This window comes from Gopherus evgoodei, chromosome 8, assembly GCF_007399415.2.
Source record: "Gopherus evgoodei ecotype Sinaloan lineage chromosome 8, rGopEvg1_v1.p, whole genome shotgun sequence".
Classification (NCBI taxonomy): Eukaryota; Metazoa; Chordata; order Testudines; family Testudinidae; genus Gopherus; species Gopherus evgoodei.
The window spans coordinates 18,961,097-18,978,557 of record NC_044329.1 but is presented as its reverse complement, the minus strand read 5'-3'; the positions used below and the strand labels follow the sequence as shown (position 1 = coordinate 18,978,557).

The following is a 17,461-nucleotide window of genomic DNA, read 5'->3' as shown; positions in this document are numbered from 1 at the left end:
ATCTAGATTATGCGCAAGCTGGGGTTTACGACTCAAAGCTGGGAATCTGATTCTGTAGCACTCAGATTTGTCAAGCTTTTTTTGCAAGATTTCAGTCCCAAATGATCTATCTCATTCTGATCTTGTTATTTATCATTTGCATTGTGGTAGTAGGAGTACGGCTGTGGACCAGGGCCCTATTGTGTTAGGTGTGGTACAAACACAGAACAAAAAAGACGGTCAGTATCCCTAAGATCTTACACTTTGAGCATGAGATAAAAGACAGAAGGTGGATACAGAGTGACCAGCTGGGGAGCACAAGGAAACAATGAGACAGAATTGGTCATCTTCATAGGCAGTTGTCCCCATTATATGAAGACCTTGGAATTTCCTGTTGAAACCCAATGGGAGAGGGATGGTCTGATGGTGAGGTTAAGAGAGAGGGCACCCATGACCAGTGAAATGATACAGCATGGTGGGCATCACCACATCGTGGAGTGGTTGGTGACTCCTCCTCCTTGTGTGTTATTTGCAACCTTTGTGTCGCTGCTGTGTTCCAGCTGGAGGCAGAAGCCGTCTTCCGTGCCATCACCATTGCTAGCCAGACCAACTGCCCTCTGTATGTGACCAAAGTGATGAGCAAGAGTGCTGCTGACATCATCTCACAAGCCAGGAAAAAAGGTGAGTGGCTGCTGTCTCAGATCACCCTCCTTGCCCCCTGTGTGTAGCTGGAACACCTTCTGCAGAGGGCCTCTGTGTCTTTCTGTTTGTTGCGAGCAAGGAGACATGTCCCTTGAGCCATGTCACCCAGCCACTGTGAGGTTTTTCATGACTTGTTAAGTGAGGATATCCTGGAGTCCTCATGCCCCTTATGTGAAACTGAGTTTAGCAGGAAACAATTGGGATAGAAAAAAATTGACTGCATCCCTGCTTACTTACATCCAGCCTGCCCATGGTCTTGAACCAGGCCTCTCACCATGGTCTCTGTGCAGTTAGCTGGCCAGCTGCTTCTGTAGAGTGTGCATATGAGTGAGAGACCAAGTTTGACTCAGAACTTGAAATCCATCATGGGGTTGATCTCTGGCTTGCATGGTTTTCTGGCTAATATGGGGATAGTTTGATGCGTGGCCCTGTGTCCCAGGCCCATCTGGAGCTGACTCTGGTTGCGTGCCAGCTGCTAGCACATCAGGGATGGAGGGTTTGGTTTAAATACCAGAGTTTATCTCTGACCACAAAATGCTCTCTCTGCCAAGCAGAGGCATATCATCCATGTGCAAGTGATTTGCGTTGCTAAAAATATCCCCTGCCTGCCTTTTGATGTGCCGGCGCTTTCAATGGGTGTCTGTATTGAGGTTTCAGATGTGCCTTTGAGATGTGTGGGGAGCCCCATCTGGCAGGCTGGATGCTCCTGGCAGATAGAGGTGACTCCCTGCACCGCATACGGGTACATACACACGTGCATTAGTTACCTCACCATTCCCTGTTTTTCCCTAGAGATGTTAAATAAAATATCTGTCAAACCTATTGTCCTTCTGTCCAAGTCCAGCACCCACATCTCACCTTCCTCACCACTGCCTTTGACAGGGAATAGAGAGAGACCCACAGACACACGCACCTGAAAATCTTGGCTCGCTTGAGCCAACCCCTCACGCTAGCAGGCAGATCTCCATGGGTCTGATCTGTCTGGGGCCTTTACACAGGTTTAGAGAGGTTATCAGTGTGATGAAACTGAATCTGTGGAGTGCAGAGGTGGCCAGAGCTTTGATGGTGTTTGGTAAATATTTACCTGTCTGAAATGGGCAGAGAGGGAGGAGTGGGAGCGAGAGAACATGAGGCAGATGAAACTGAACAGACTCTGAGAGGTCTGACCCTTCACCCGGTGTGTCAAGCTGCACTGTGTATATTTGACTAAGGTTGGAAGCTCGCATTGGGAGATCTGTTCTGGACAGAGCACCCTGCTGCCAGCCATTGGGATTCCTGACTCCTGTCAGGTATTTCTAGGGTGCCAATCACTCAGGTAGCCGTGTGGCTGTTGTTCTTGGGGCTAGATCTGAAGGCAACAGGCACAAAGGGAATGCATCTGGCAAGCTGGATTCCTACACTTGTGCTGTTACTCGCTGAGTGGTGCCAGTGTGTTCGATACAAATGAGGGGAAAATGCAGCCTCTGCTCCAAAGAGCTGAAAATATGCAGATGAAGTTGGGACTCAGTAATCCTCAGTAGCATGATCTGTGCTGTCTCAGTGGGTGTTCCCGGCATCGCTTGCCTTCTGAGTTCTTTCCTTTCTCCTCACTGACCCCACTGGGATTTCACCCCAGCAACTTGAGACCCCAGGTCCTTGAGTGGCAGGACCGGGATCATGCCTGGAAGCTGTGCCACAGGCAAAGACTGGACACTGCTTGTTCTCCGTGCCCTCGTACGTTCCCACTTGGAATCACATCCAATCTGATCCACGCAAGCAAATATCCTAAATCAAAATAGATAAACCAAGTGATCTGTCCACTGAAGGGCCAATTCCAGAAGCACTGGGGAAATGAGAATGCCCCCATGCTCAGCTAAAACACACACTGAGATCCATCTGTATCTCTTCTCTGCAGGGAATGTGGTGTTTGGTGAGCCTATCACAGCCAGTCTTGGCACGGATGGCACACACTATTGGAGCAAGAATTGGGCTAAGGCTGCTGCATTTGTGACCTCTCCACCTTTGAGTCCAGACCCAACAACCCCCGACTACATCAACTCCTTACTGGCCAGGTGGGTGATTTGCAGGGGGAGAAAACCTCTCTTTTCCCCATAAGAATTGCACTGAAGAAATTGCTGGGGCTGTGCCAGTGCAGTTCCATCTCAGGAACCTGAGACTGTTGTGGATCGGGGTTGTGTAGGGGGACCTTGACTCTGGATGAGTCAGTGACTGAGGGGGATGTGGACTTAGCAGCGAGGCACAGCAGGAAGAGTGGAAGCACTGGACTATTTGTTGGGTTATAAGCTGCAAAAACCCTGCAAAACCAGGGTTGATATTTGAAATGCCCCAAAGTTCTGGGGTATCTGGATCCAGGGGGTTAACAATTCTAAGAGTAAAAGAGAAAGGCTTACCTTACGGGATGCAGAATGTACTGCCGGATTCTCCAATTCCTGCCGTGTTGAAAATACTGAGCAAATAATAATGATCCAAGTCCTCTCGTTTTTACATGGGCCCTGTTGTAAAGAACACTTTACATGAAGGATGGTGCCAAAATCATCTACTTGGAGGGACTGCTGCTGCTACAACACAGTGCCCACAGACACTGTTGTTTGCTACCCAGATCTGTCCATCATGTAGGAAGTTAAAGGCTTAACCCCAGTGTTTGTACATTTAACTATATACATGGTGGCTGGTCCTTCCTAGCCGGTGGAGGATATTTACCATTCAAAGCAATGGTATTGACTCCTGTGTTAACTGAAGTTAACTTGGACTGGATAAGCATCGGCTGCAGAACAGGAATGAGGTGTGTAGATAGAGGTGTGTGTTGGCACAAAACTGGGTTAACAGGAGACTGCAGGCCAGGATTGAGCTGCAGTGCTAACATTGTGTGGAAGGGCATGTCTGGAATAATGGGGTGCTGCCACAGTTCAGGAGCAGAAGTGGCGACGTTGTGCTGTCTGGGCAGCTCCAAGACTGGGTTAGCAGGATGTGCCCAAGGTCAGCACTGAGGTGCACTGGCAGAGCTGCGTTGAGGTCCCAGAAATGAAATAGCTGCAGATCAATATTTAAGGTACATTAGCTGAGTGGGTTGTGGGAAAGTGTGCAGAGTCCATTGTATAGACTTATCAACCCCTTCCTTCACAACAGCATCACATTTACCTGACGCCGACCAAAAGGAGAAAAGTATGAAGAGCTTGGGACCCAAATGTTTCTGTCCCAAACTGCACTGATTTCCTCCTATGTGCAGCCCCTTATATTCTTCCATAGGATTCTTCAACCAGAGATCAAAGGAAGCTCTTCCCCGATCCCAGCTGGTCTCTTTGGCTTGTTTTCTTGTCCTGGTATAAAGCTGATGGCATTTATGAAGCTTGTTTTGTCGTCTGGTTGGATTTCTGTCTGGGCAGTAGGTCAGACATATGGCAGAAATTGTGAAGGGGAGATAGAGATTATCAATGGATTAGAATTGAGGTTCCTAGGCCCAGACCAAGGGCACAAGGCTCAGCGTATTTGTGTCTCTGCTTTTCAGATTCACGCCCAGTCCATCTGGAAACTCAGCAATCCCTGTACTTTTCCTCCTTATCATTAGACATAGCTTTGAGGATTGTTTCCTCCCACCTCCTCCCCCAACCCACCAGGATGACTTCATAATTATCTTGCATCCTCTCTGCTCCCTCAATACCCGGCAGCCAGGAAGTTTCCAGAGAACTCAATGTGGTTGCTGGTTCGGTCAGTGGATCTGCTTGCTGCTGCCCTCTGGTGTCTTCACACATGAATATACCAGACTAGAGCACGCAGCTCAGTCCCTGCAAGCTCTTCAGGGGTGCTGTTTAAACAGGCTTAGGGACATGGAATCTAATAATAATGAAGCTTCTCTGAACAGCTGAGATGAAATGGGCTTGAAGCAAGCCCCCTGGCTTGGTTACTTTTGCTGGAGATGTCACGTGTGCAGCGATATGGCACATTTACAAGAATGGAGGTGATCTTGGCATGTCCAAGAGGGGGCACTTTTGTGCCTGCTGCCCCAGACTCCAGAGACAAGGGGGTAGGGCCTAGGATGAGGCTGTTTATGGCAGCCAGACAGACTTGGCTCCTCCAGTGAGGTCTGTGCCCCAGTAGGGTGCTGATGATCCGCTAAGGGGGTGAGCATCTTTCAGAGGTGCTTCTTTCAGATGTGCCATAAAACTAAGCTCCTGGCCACTTGTGGATATTAAAGGTCCCATGGCACTTTCCCCATGGGATGGGCTACTAACCTCAGTGTCCTGCCCACATTTCAGTTTAATTGCAATGTCTGAGCTCAGTTTTCCATCCTGTCGGTTACAAGCCACCCAGTGTGGCTTCGGCCCTCTGCAGCTGGTGTGCTCGGGCCAAAAGACTCTGCAGTGCCCCAGAGGCTGGTCCATTGAGTGGCTTCGGTTGTGGCTACATAGGAAGATGCAAGGATATCCCCAAAGTAGAAGGGTCATAGGAACAGGAGTTGGGGAAAGGAAGGAAACAAAATCAGGGGCTGCTCATGCATAGAGGTCACCCCTGATTCTCCTCTCCATTTAGACTGGAGCAGATCGTGCCTGAGGCCAACAAATGTCTTACATTAACCCTTTTGTCCCCACCCAACCAGTGGTGACCTGCAGCTTTCGGGGAGTGCTCACTGCACATTCAGCACCGCACAGAAGGCGATTGGGAAGGACAACTTCACAGGAATCCCAGAAGGGACCAATGGCATCGAGGAGCGGATGTCCGTCATCTGGGACAAGGCAGTGGTAAGAAACGGATTGGGGTCAGGGGAGGGTAACTCATCCAGGCTCCCCAGAGGAGGGGATATGGTCCTGCGCGTGGTGACATCTTTCTCAATGACAGGTTTACATAAGCCAAGCAGGCAGGAATGAGAGAGGGAATTGTGTGGGGAGTGGAGCACATTCAGGGTGAGAAGCCAGGACCTGTGAAGCATGCAGCACTGCTGAGAGGTGGTGTGACCTAATGGATAGAGCATTGGACTAGAATCAGGGAGAGGGTTCTAGTCCTGTCTTGGTCAGTAGCCTGCTGGCTGACTTTGGTCAAGGCACTGCACCTCAGTTTTCCCCATCTGTAAAATGGAGATAATGCTACTGACCTCCTTTTATAAAGGGCTTTGAGAATGTCTGATAAAAAGCTCTGTATAAGAGCTGAATATTACTGTTATCTGTGTAAAGGAAACATAGTCAAGGTTTGTTAGACTTCAGGTTTCACCTACCTCGTTTGTTCCCCTTATAACAGTTTTCAAAAGCCAGGTAATTTTTAACGCAGGGATTTTCCTTTCTAAACAAATTCCAGTGGGTGGGTTTCCCCTTCGGATTCAGTGGCTGACCGTTAGTAAATCCTACCAGCTTTAAAGGGAAGTGGGCATTTTAGTCTGGGCTTGTTACATTTCTGTTCTCACAGCTCTCACAAGGGGCATACTGTTTCCCTGGAAACCATCCTCTCCCTCCCCATGAGATCCTACTGAGCTGTGGAGCTATGAATGCAACTAGGGTGAAGACCCACCCGTTTTATATCTGAACAGGCCACAGGGAAGATGGACGAAAACCAGTTTGTGGCAGTGACAAGCACCAATGCTGCCAAGATCTTCAACATGTATCCACGGAAAGGGAGAATAGCGGTGGGGTCAGACAGCGACCTGGTCATATGGGATCCTGATGCAGTGAAGATTGTCTCAGCTAAAAGCCACCAGTCGGTAAGTCAGCTGCTGGCCTGGGGAGTGTTGGGAGGTGGTTGGCATAACTGGCAGGCATGATGGGTTAGCTGCTCTGTACTGCCAAGTAGGAGACTTGGATGTAAGAAAGTAACTCAGTCCTGGATTGCAATTAGACCACTCAGGCCCTGGCTCTAGGAGATGGGCTGTGCTTGTCCTGAATGCTGAGTGGCACCACCTCTTGCTCCTTTAGTTCTGAGCCTGAATACAGCATCGAACGCCCCTCTGTCCTGACCTGCAATTCCCCTAGTTACTATTCCAGGCCCACATGGCTCTACTGATGCACCTCTATGCTCACCTGAATAAAAAGGGAAGATGCTAGTTCTGAGCTCTAGTCCTTAGCCACGGTCCTTGTTCGCACCCCCTGCTATTTCAGTCTTTGGCCGTACACAGTGTGGGTGTTGGTTAGTAACAGAGTCTGGACATCATCTCAGTTGGCCAGGCTCTGGTTCAGAATGCCGGGGATCACAGGGATGAAATATCGGGACACAAGGGGGACAGAGCAAAAAAAAAAAGCAGTTTCATGGGGGGTGCGCCGCGGGATCACACACAGTGCCCCGGCCACATGCGCTGCCCTCCCCGCGGAGCCTCCAGGCCCACCCCGAGCACATGTGGCACGTCCCGCCACCGGCGGGAACCTGCCCCGCGCCTGTCCCGCTCAGCTGCGCTCCAGTGGTTCCTTCCTGGCCGGGCCACTAGAGCACAGCCAAGTGGGAGAGGCGCGGGGCTCCCCAGCAACGACAGGGAATTTTATTGGTTCAGGGGACCCCGACCGGCTCCTTGCCCGTGTCCGCTGGTCACCCCGCCTGGGACAAGTCTTGCCCCCACAGCCTCTCTCCACCGCGTGTCTCCAGTGGTCCACGTCCCTGGGCCGCACTGTGTGCCCAGGCTGCTGCACAGGGGCGTCTCCTCCCCAGGCCCGGCTTGGGATCCAATGAGGCAGTGCGGGGGCAGGGCTGGGGGCAGGGATTTGGGGAGGGATCCAATGGGGGAAGGAGGAGGCGAAATCGGGGCAGGGGGGGCCTGAGAGCCCCTCCAGGCTCCGCCTGTGCGCCAGAGCGGAGGGCAAAATTGTTTGTTTGTCCTGCATCCCGACCAAACATTGGTTGGGACGCAGGACAAACAAGCAAATATCGGGACAATCCCGATAAAATCGGGATGTCTGGTTTCCCTAGTTCATGCTCCTTTTGCCCTTCCCCACGTGCTGCAGGCAGCTGAATACAACATCTTTGAAGGAATGGAGTTGCGTGGGGCTCCGCTGGTTGTCATATGCCAGGGGAAGATCATGCTGGAGGATGGCAACTTGCATGTGACACAGGGAGCTGGGCGCTTCATTCCCTGCAGTCCTTTCCCAGACTATGTCTACAAGCGCATTAAAGCCAGGAGGAAGGTAAGGAGTTGAGGAGACCCAGAACACAGGAGAATGAGTCCCACAGGTGTGGGAAAACACTGCAGCTGCCTTAGGGGCTTAGCGTGTGCACATGCTGTACTCCCATCGCTGTAATGGTACCACCAGTGGACCTACAAGCCTGAGTAGTCCTCTTCCCCAGTAGTGGACTCTCCTGCTTTGGTCACTGTGCACCTTGAGTGCTGCCCGGTTAGTGTGTTTCAAACCAGAAATCAATGGGAGCTAGGCACCCGAACACCTTTTGAGGAACTGGGCCCTGGTGCCTCATCAAAGGGTGTAGACCTGCATGTTTGGTATATGCCATCAGCAGAGGTGGGATGTTGGGCTGTTTGCACACGTTGCTGTACATGGTGGGAAGGGCAGTCTGGAGGGAACTGAAGCAAGCAAAGGTGACGAGGCTGGGGAGTGGGCAAACACCTTTCTCCCCATCGGGGGGCAGTAATCCACAGTGAAGGATTCGCCTGTTGCGCTGGGCTCAGGGCTTTTTTACAGATGGAAACTGAGGCTAAGGGATTTGCCCCGGTTACACAGGAAGTCTGTGAGGGAGCAGGATTGCGGGCATCTGTGCTGGTGGTCTGGTGCATGGCTAGCCCTGTGAGGTGGGTGAGAGCATTGCAGACAGTAGCAGCGGGCATGGTGGCCATGAATCAGATTAGGGCTGTGGAGGATGGAGGGGCTCCTGGTGCTGTTCAGGAAATCTCGGTTTCCCAGTGCAAGTGTTCTCAGTAACTAAGAGAAGCAGCATCATTGCTTCCCGTGCCCTCTCTCTTGACAACAGATGGCCGAGATGCACGCCGTGCCCAGAGGAATGTATGACGGGCCCGTGTTCGATTTGACAGCCACGCCTAAAGGCGGTACTCCTGCAGGCTCCACCAGGGGATCCCCCACCCGACAGACGCCTCCCGTCAGGAATCTTCATCAGTCTGGATTCAGTCTGTCAGGTGAGTGTGCGCTGTAAAGTGCTGCATACCCAGGGACCAAAGAACCCAGTGACACCAGGTCCCAGAGGGCTGGGCACAGAGTGGGACTGGGATTAGATTTTATACGAACAGTTGTGGTGATGACTTGGGGAGAGCTGCCCCTGCCAGTCTGTGGGGCTCACTGCATGGAGGGGTCCTTAAATGGGGGATGACTGGAACTTGCCCAAGCACCTTTTCCCCTGCAGACTTAAAAGGGGATTAAATGCCAGAGACCTGCTGCTGCCTCCTAGTCCCTCACTCCCTGACAGCGCAGCTCCAGTGGGGAGGCTCCATAGAGAGGTAAGTGCAGCTGCTGGGGCACTGAGGTGCTGTTGGACTGAAAAGAGGAACAGGGAAGTAAAGAGGAAACAGGGCAGGTCTCCTAAGAGCAATCTTCCCCCAGTGAGGCGTGTGGAGACCTTCTCAGAGACCACAGGCCTCTTGACTGGTTGGCCTGTGAGCCACAACCCTCTAATTTCCCTTTCTCCCCTCCCTTTGTTTGTGGTCATGTCCTAATTTCAGGTACCCAGGTCGACGAAGGTGTTCGTTCAGCAAGCAAGCGCATTGTAGCACCCCCCGGAGGCCGCTCCAATATAACCTCCCTGAGTTAAGCACCCAAGCAGGGAAGGAAACACCAATATTCAAGGGGGAAAATGGTACATTGGTATTTAAGAAGGAAAAGCAATTTAAAACCGTTCAGAGCTGAAGAATCAATAAGCCTCAAGCCTTATGTTTCACAAACGCTATTTGCTACCTAGCTTTAAAAATATTGCTTTGGTTTCTGTTTATGCATAGCCTTAATTTTTTTCTTTTTCATTTTTACATGCATGCAAATCTGACAGGTCACTAAGTTAAGAGTCTGTAATGTACGTGTTGAGTGCTTGTGTGATGCCGCGTCGTACGGAGGGGGTGGAGAAAGCTGGGATGACCGTGACATGAACGAACTAGCTAAGCAGGTTACTCAGAAGGAATCGGCGTGGGGGTGGGGAGGGTGGGGTGGAAGGGTTGTGGGGAGGGATTGTGGGAGGTGGATAGGGTAAGGTGGGTCTGTGTGTTGTGTCAGTGTTCATCTGTTTCCACTCAATGCTGGTCAGACATGGCTGCCTCCGTCTTGTGTTGCGAGGCCCATCAGAGTCATCTCTGTAACAGCTCTGTTGTATCGCCTCATGTAAGACTTTATTACTTTGTACATTTTATTAAAAAACAGAAAGCAACTGTTCCTTCCAAACAACTCGCTGCACCAGTTTGTTTTTTCTCCACAGCCATAAAAGGGGAAACTCTGTTGGCCCCCGATTCCCATGGGGTGTGTGCGTATGGATTGGGAGGTGAGGGGGTTGTGGAAAAGTCCATGCCAATACTCTAGCGCCTCCTGAGACAACCTTATCCTTGTTTGGTCCTCCCCCTGCTCCCACTTTACTCTCTTAAGACGCAGCATTGATGCTCCTGTCTCGTTTTGAAGACTTTGCCATGAACCCTGCATGACGCGTTAGACACATTTATAGGCACTACTGGAAGGCGCTTATTGCAAGTGACCGTAATGCTTCCCCTTTCACAACGGGGAGCCTGAGCCATGGCCAGTGCCTCCTGCCGCCCTCTTCAGCAAACAGACAAGAAGCTCCTGGATCCTGCTGAACATTAGCAGGTGGATTGAACAGGAGTTCTTGGGGCACCTTAGAGACTAACACATTTATTTGAGCACAAGCTTTTGTGGGCTACAGCCCACTTCATCAGATGCATAGACTGGAACATATAGTAAGGAGATAAATATACATACAGAACATGAAAAGGTGGAAGTAGCCATATCAGCTCTAAGAGGCTAATGAATTAAGATGAGCCATTATCAGCAGAACAAAAACTTTTGTAGTGATAATCAAGATGGCCCATTTCAGACAGGTGTGAGGATACTTAACTTGGGGAAATAGATTCAATCTGTGTAATGACTCAGCCATCCCCAGTCTCTATACAAGCCTACATTAATGGCATCTAGTTTGCATGTTAATTCAAGTTGAGCAGTTTCTCACTGGAGTCTGTGCATTGTGTTTTATATTTTCAATACTAACTTGTCCCCACAAGGTGGTGCTGGGATATCAGAAATGAAGAGCTGCAGGTTACTTAGCTCCTCAGCTGCTTTCCTGTATTTGGAAGGGGGCGAGAAATCCAATGGAGAGTGACTCTGAAAAGTGATGGTTTCAGGTTTTTTAAAGATACCATAATGAGATCCATTTCTTGGCAGTCTCAGAGAGGCCAGGAGCCAGCTGGATTTGAACACTGAACTATCCTGTCCTGTTTAGAAATGGCCCCTCCAGAACAGGTTGGTAGTGAGATGTGGGAGAAGCCTGTCTTGCTACTGCCCAAGCCAGGGATAAACAGAGGACTTCAGTCTCTACCTCCAGGGCTGCCAAGCTGACACCTATTGCAAACACTCAAAATGGACTAAGTTCAAACTTTGTGGTGTTTGCCAGCCTGTCTCCACCATCCCACTGCAGAGCTGGGTCAGTTGCAGCAGGTTAGACCTCTCCCACTGCCTGGTAACCATGCAGATACCAATGTTGGGAGAAAGAAGAATCAACTCAACTTGAATACATTTCTAGGCTCAAATTTTCAAAAATGACCACTGACTTTGAGTTCTTTGGTTTTGGGTGCTCAACTTTAAACATCGTGCGCTTGATATTTCAGATGAATGAGCTCCAGTTGGAATCAATGGGAGTTATATATAGATACACAACACTTCTAAAAAGCCAGGCTCTGGCTACCATCTTTCACATTGGGCAACAAGAACTGAGACATTCAAAATCAAGGACTCACTTGGAAAACTTAACTGCTACTGTTTGGGGCAATGAAAATTCCAGTTCCCATTTCTCTCTCATAATAAACTCTGTCATCTGAACTATAAAGAGTCCAGGGAGAATTAAGAACAATGCAGTATTTCCAACCATAAGCATTCCAAAATCATGAACCAGGCCCCCCAAAATTATGAGACTGACTTAATATTTTTTTAAAAATTGGTTCTTGTTTTATGGTTGCTGAACCTTTTACGTGGCACCTGCTTTATGTTTTCAAGTTTCCTCTACAGCTCTAAGGGCTAGAAATTGTATTTATTTTTAAATGAAAACTGACGGTGTTATGTATTCACATGATTTCAGCAGCTGGGTCTTAAAAAAAAAACTGAGAAATTGGCAACATTGTAAAATATTCAGCTCCCCACAATGTAAGTGACAGTAGCTATTGAAGTGGCTCAGATGTTGAGTCAAAATGTAAAACCTTCAAGGGTTGGTTTGGGGTTTTTTTAGGATGTGTAAAGAAAAATATCACTGAGATTTTCTTAGTACTAACAGAAACTGGGCTCTTCTGGAAGAAAAGGAAAAGGAGGATGGCCCAGAGGGATGGACAAATCATCAGTGAAATGATCTCACTCATCCGCCTTGAGGCTCTGCAGCTGTTCACATAGTTGTACTTTTTGGAGACCATGTATAAAAGTTGTATTCATTTGGCTGATAGTTGCGAATGTGCCAGCATCCACAGGGCTGAAGAAATAGCAAGTTACCTTTAATGTGTGCTTGTCTGTCCCTTGCATCTAAAGTGAATTAGATGCTATATCAAATTATGTGTTGGGTGAGCTTTCAACACTAAATTCAAGCTGCAATTAGATTTTTCAGCTCGTGGGAGCTGCCTGGTTTTGTTAACGTCCACACAGGGTGCACAGTGCTTCCGGGTCGCCGTCTGCAGATCCCTCTGCTGATCTTTTCATTGGTCAACAGAAAGCCTGCAGGCCAGTTTGAGGAGTGGGAGTCAGCTAGCTGATTAGGATGTGTAGATGGGTAAGATGAATCCCAACCCTCTCAGTGCAAAATCCAGGAGCCTCATCTAGAATGAGGGTAGAAGCAGTACTAAAAGGCTGACAGAGACCTCAGCAATCCACCTACTGTATCTACAACATGTATTTCAGACTCCACACTGGCTCCCCTTCACATGCCTTCCTTATCCTGGAGAAAGGCCACTGGGGTGGGGCCTGAGGAACTCTGAGATCCTCCCTTACTTCTGAAAGGATGACCTGCCCTCAGCAGAAACAATGGAACTAATATGAGGAGAGCGATGCTTTCTTGAGATTGGGCCACTGAAACTTGGAATGGTCACGAGCAAAGTCGCCATGAAATGTGAAACATGCCTACGGGTCAAAGGCTTTCTGGAATTTTATAATACATTACAGAAGGGGGAAAAAACTCCTTCCACTTCATGTCTTGGAATCAATGGGTGAGGGGAAGCTCTTGTTGGTATTTGGTATGGTGCTCAAACACTGCTGTATTACAGGTGATAAAAATATCTAGACAGCTGATACTATGTGCTGAAGGCAGAAATCATTCATGACAGACTAATTTACTCAAAACCCCACCAGAGACTGCAGGAACACTGGGATTATGATTTAATTATTTAGCATCATCAATGTGCATGGCCCATTGCAAAACAAAGCAGCTCCTTTCTGGTGCCAGAGCAGTGACCAGCAATACAGTATTAGCTCTGGTTGGGGCTAACACCTGTAGTGAAAGAGATGAATGCAGCCAATTGTGTGAGAACCAAGCATTCCTTTCAACAATGAGATCAAACTCAAGCTGATCCCACTGTCAGGGATAAAAAGTGGGCAGCTGGGTTGAGAGAGACATTTATTCCTATCACTCAGGTTGCATGAGACTTTTGGCAGCTGTGGGCTGAATCAGTGAATGCTTGTTCTGCCCAAAAGTCCTTGGAGTACTCGGCTATGGGGCATTTAGAATGTTCTCCTTTGTTAGGAGACTCCCACTGTCAAAGAACAGATTTGACAAAACACTGGGGGTGGGCGTAAGCACAAACTGACCTGTGTTTGGTAGTAAGGTGAGACAGTGTGTCTGTAGCAAGAAGGCTCAGAATACCAGGGTGCTACATAAAACAAGCAGCTAGGTGTACTGGCATTCGAGTCCTAGCTCTCAAACAGTCTTCCTGTGGAGGTCCTTATATGGGCACCCCTCTGAGGTAGGTGTATCCCTGTTTTACAAATGACTAACCGATCCACTGAGAAATGAAGCAGTCTGGGCTAGGTCTCACTGGAAGTTTGGGAGAGCCAGGAATTGAATCGAGCTCCTGAAGCCCAGCCAGTTTCTGTAAGCAAAAGATCAGCACTCCACGCCATACTTTGCTTCAGTTTCCCTATCTGTAAAAGGGTGTCAGGACCTCTGTGATGGGGTGTTGTAAGGATTCATTACTTAGTGCTTACCTTAAAGTACTAGTACTGAGATTGCTCAGAGCAACGGACTGGGAGCCAAGACTGTTGTGAGTTTTAATTACTCTGAGCAATCTCAGTATTAGTACTTTAAGGTAAGGACTAAGTAATGGATCCACATTCAACCATTAATAATTCAATGTGGTTGGGGGAGGGCACTTGATCCCCCTGTAATTCCATCAGTCAGTCCAAATTGGGTCAAAGGAAGGACTTGATTGAAAACCCAATGCTGTGTCTGAGCATGTTATTGGGTAGGATGTCTGTGAGGGACAGGTGTCTGTTGATGCCATCCAACCATTGTGTTTTAGGTTTTCTGGGGGTCTTCTCCATCCTACTTTCATTGGGTCAACGCTAAAGATGATTCCACGAGGAAGGGGATAAGGAATTTGGACAAGGTGACCATACCACCTCAGAGAGAGCACTGGGTGACCATATGAGAGAGTGGAAGCTGCTTAGCTAGGAAACAGCTAGCTTCATTTGACTTCAATTCATACCATTGGCTGTTTTCAATCATTCGGCGATGATACATTTTGAATGGTATCCAACTTCTTGTGAAGGAAAGAGGGCCATGGCTAGTGCACAGTGGGGTGGGCTTCTCTTAGAATCTCATATCGGAAGGATCTAGTGGGAATGGCCCCACCCTCACAGTGGGGTATTTTTGAGTTTGCTTTATTTCCTCCTATTTCATAAATCTAGTGTCTGCTAAAAGCAGTGATGTGCTCAAGCCTCAGCATTCAGATCAGTGTTTCATTCCTCCCCCTAAAGTTCCCCTGTTACAAAGATGGGGACTAACTTCAGGCTACAGTGCTGCATTCAGATGCCAAGCACATCCACAGTTCAGAGACATTCAGATCTGGAGTTTGGGTTTGGAGGTCCAACCTCAGAAAGAGATTGTGCACTGGTGCCATAACTGCTGCTACTTCTAGTGCTGCATACACAGATCACTCTCCCTAGGGCCCAGCAGCCCCCCGCCCCCCAAGTTGCTGCTATGGGAGAGCTGTGCATGAAATGTATCTGACAAAGTAGTCTATTCACAGAGCCATGCTGCAGCCTCAGTGAGCTACTGGCTTCTAATCCTTTGCTGATCCTCAAAGCAAAACAGAGCTGAATCACTGCCACCTACCTGGGACTATTTTATTTCAAGAGACTAACGTTTTCTATTCGCTCACTCTGTTGACAGCTACGTCAACTCAGCTTCAAGCATGCTCACAGGGCCTGGAGAGAGGCCTCTGAGCACTCCTTGGAGCAGCTGCTTGCTAATGCATAAGGATAAACTGCATCCTCCAAAACCAAACAACATAGCCATTGTTTAATCAACAGAATGGCTTACTCATAATACTAATAAATTGTTTGCATCTGTAAGAAGGCATCCATCCTGCCCCAGGTGGTCTAAACGTGGAAAGCAAGGATGGCTCTTTCCCTGAGTTTTCTGAATGTATCAGCGAATGGAACCAAGGCCTACTTCAAGGTTGCAGTATGCAGATGCTGTTCTCGGAAGAATTTTTAAAATAGCTTTGCAAAGGAGAAAAGCACATTTAAAATAAAAGTCAAGGCGATTCCACTGTTCTGAGCCAACTGGGAAACTCACACTTTGGCTTGAAATACAAGTGACCTCAGAAACAACACTGGCTTTTGATTGTCTGGGAAGGAGTCTCATACCTTGTTTTTATTCAGACAGGGAGAGAAAGGAAGTCGCAGGGGGATACAAAGAACAGCTTTGGGCAGATGGGAGACAGTTTAACACAGTGAAAGTAAGACAGAAGCAAAACAAGAAGGTGAGAACTCAGGGTCCTAATGCTTTACAAAGATAGCATCATTCACAGTATTACTATAAACCAGGTGCTTTGGCCAGTCTCAGCCTTGGTGTAAGCTGGTGCAGTTACCACTGGGTATTGTGGCTGCTTAGACCAGGGCTGAATTTGGTCCATAACGTTCATGTCTAACACCTTAGTGAAAGGGACATTGAGACTACAAAGTTGATGTTCTATCACACTTAAAGATGCATAACCAAAATTTACCTCTGGTGTAAGGGGCCACGACCCCATTGGACTCAACGGAATTTCATCTGCTTATGTCAGTGGTGAACTTAGTCTGTAGTATGTGCTAGTGAAGCATCCACCCTAGCATGTTATCCAGCAATACAGAGCTACTACCTCTTCTGACCCAAACAAGTAGGTTTCCCTACCAGTCACCATTGTTCTCATGTTCTTAGCCATTGCTGAGCCAGCCCTACCCAGTAGCATAAGGTCAGGGAAGCTAGGGAATTTCATCACTCAGAGACTGCAAAACAAACATAAGAAACCATTATTGCCTTTTCCCCATATTGAGGAACTAGATCATTTCCCTACCACAGATTAAAGAAATATTAGAAAGAGACCCTGCTGGAAACAAAGATCTGCCTGGCAGCTGAGAGCAGCCCCTTCTGCTTCTAACAATTAGAGGTGAGTCTAAGCTATGAGGCTCATGTCAAAATCTACACTTCCAAAGAGTTTAGGTTTGTGATTCTGCTGCCGGCTCATCTCTAATATTCATTCTATGTGACAGACCTAATTATGCATTAAATACCCTTCTGTTGCTTTCCACTGGCAATCAACTGATCCCTAGCCCAGATTTACACTAGGCAATACCCAAATATTGTGCCAGCAGGCATCCTGCCCCACAAGGATAAGCTCCTCCTTCCTGCATTCAGGGTCTCTTCTGAAAAAGGGGCCACATCTTTTGGTCAAATTCCTGCAACCATCTCTGGCAGAGGAGGATCTGACTCTTGTTTATTTTGGCAGGTTATTTGCAGGGGCAGTCCTAAAGACCTCTCCCTGGCCCCCTGTATCCACCTGACTTAAGGTAGAGGGAGGAAAAGAAAGGTGCATAAATTTATGGCTTAGACGCCCTGTGCTGGGGTATGTGCATTGTCCTTTTATCAGTGGATAATTCTATTCACCAAGCTTCATGAATGTGTAGGTGTGCAACGAACCCTTGGGGAACACACCAGGGCAGAGGCTAAGTGAGCTCAAAGGTTGTTGTTCTGGCTGTCTTCTTCTTCTGGGTCTTTGGTTTGTGCCAGTGTTATATTCTCTTGGATTTCATTGTGGTGTCTCCTCATCCTTAAAATAAATAAATAAATAAATGAAGAGTGAAAACCCCAGGGAGAAAGCCAGCATGAGGCAGCTATGCCTGTTTCACTGCCAGCTCGGTGTGTATTTTATCAGTCAATTCTTAACCCATACACAAGCTTGATTTCAGCAGATTTCTCCTCTAGTGAGTGCTACAGCATTTCAGCTAACTACATTATCTCTGCTAGCACAGTGCAACAGCCATGCTTGCTGAGCCCTTGTCTTGAGCACACCCTTATGAGCACTCTTCCCCACCTATTTTCTGAGTACACCCTAACATATTCTCTCCCCTGTTCCTGGATGGGCCAAGTCTGGCAATTTCACAGTTAGCGCTCTCTTCGTCCCCCC

At 48.3% G+C, this 17,461-nt stretch overlaps 2 protein-coding genes across 6 annotated transcripts in view; one reads left to right on the top strand and one right to left on the bottom strand.

Annotated features, from left to right (window-relative positions):
* DPYSL3 (dihydropyrimidinase like 3) overlaps nt 1-9,754 on the top strand; it is an 83,165-nt gene extending 73,411 nt beyond the window's left edge. The window contains exons 8-14 of one of the 2 annotated variants that reach the window (XM_030573292.1): nt 540-660; nt 2,576-2,732; nt 5,276-5,417; nt 6,197-6,367; nt 7,596-7,775; nt 8,572-8,734; nt 9,275-9,754. In XM_030573292.1, coding sequence (XP_030429152.1) covers nt 540-660; nt 2,576-2,732; nt 5,276-5,417; nt 6,197-6,367; nt 7,596-7,775; nt 8,572-8,734; nt 9,275-9,363 — 1,023 coding nt within the window. In that variant the 3' untranslated portion in view covers nt 9,364-9,754. The remainder of the gene's footprint in view (nt 1-539; nt 661-2,575; nt 2,733-5,275; nt 5,418-6,196; nt 6,368-7,595; nt 7,776-8,571; nt 8,735-9,274) is intronic. The other variant, XM_030573293.1, reaches the window with a different exon arrangement.
* Nucleotides 9,755-15,651: 5,897 nt separating this feature from the next.
* The window catches only part of STK32A (serine/threonine kinase 32A), a 91,639-nt gene continuing 89,829 nt past the window's right edge, over nt 15,652-17,461 (bottom strand). For all 4 annotated transcript variants that reach the window (XM_030573900.1, XM_030573899.1, XM_030573902.1 and 1 more), the window contains one exon: nt 15,652-17,104. In XM_030573900.1, coding sequence (XP_030429760.1) covers nt 17,011-17,104 — 94 coding nt within the window. In that variant the 3' untranslated portion in view covers nt 15,652-17,010. The remainder of the gene's footprint in view (nt 17,105-17,461) is intronic.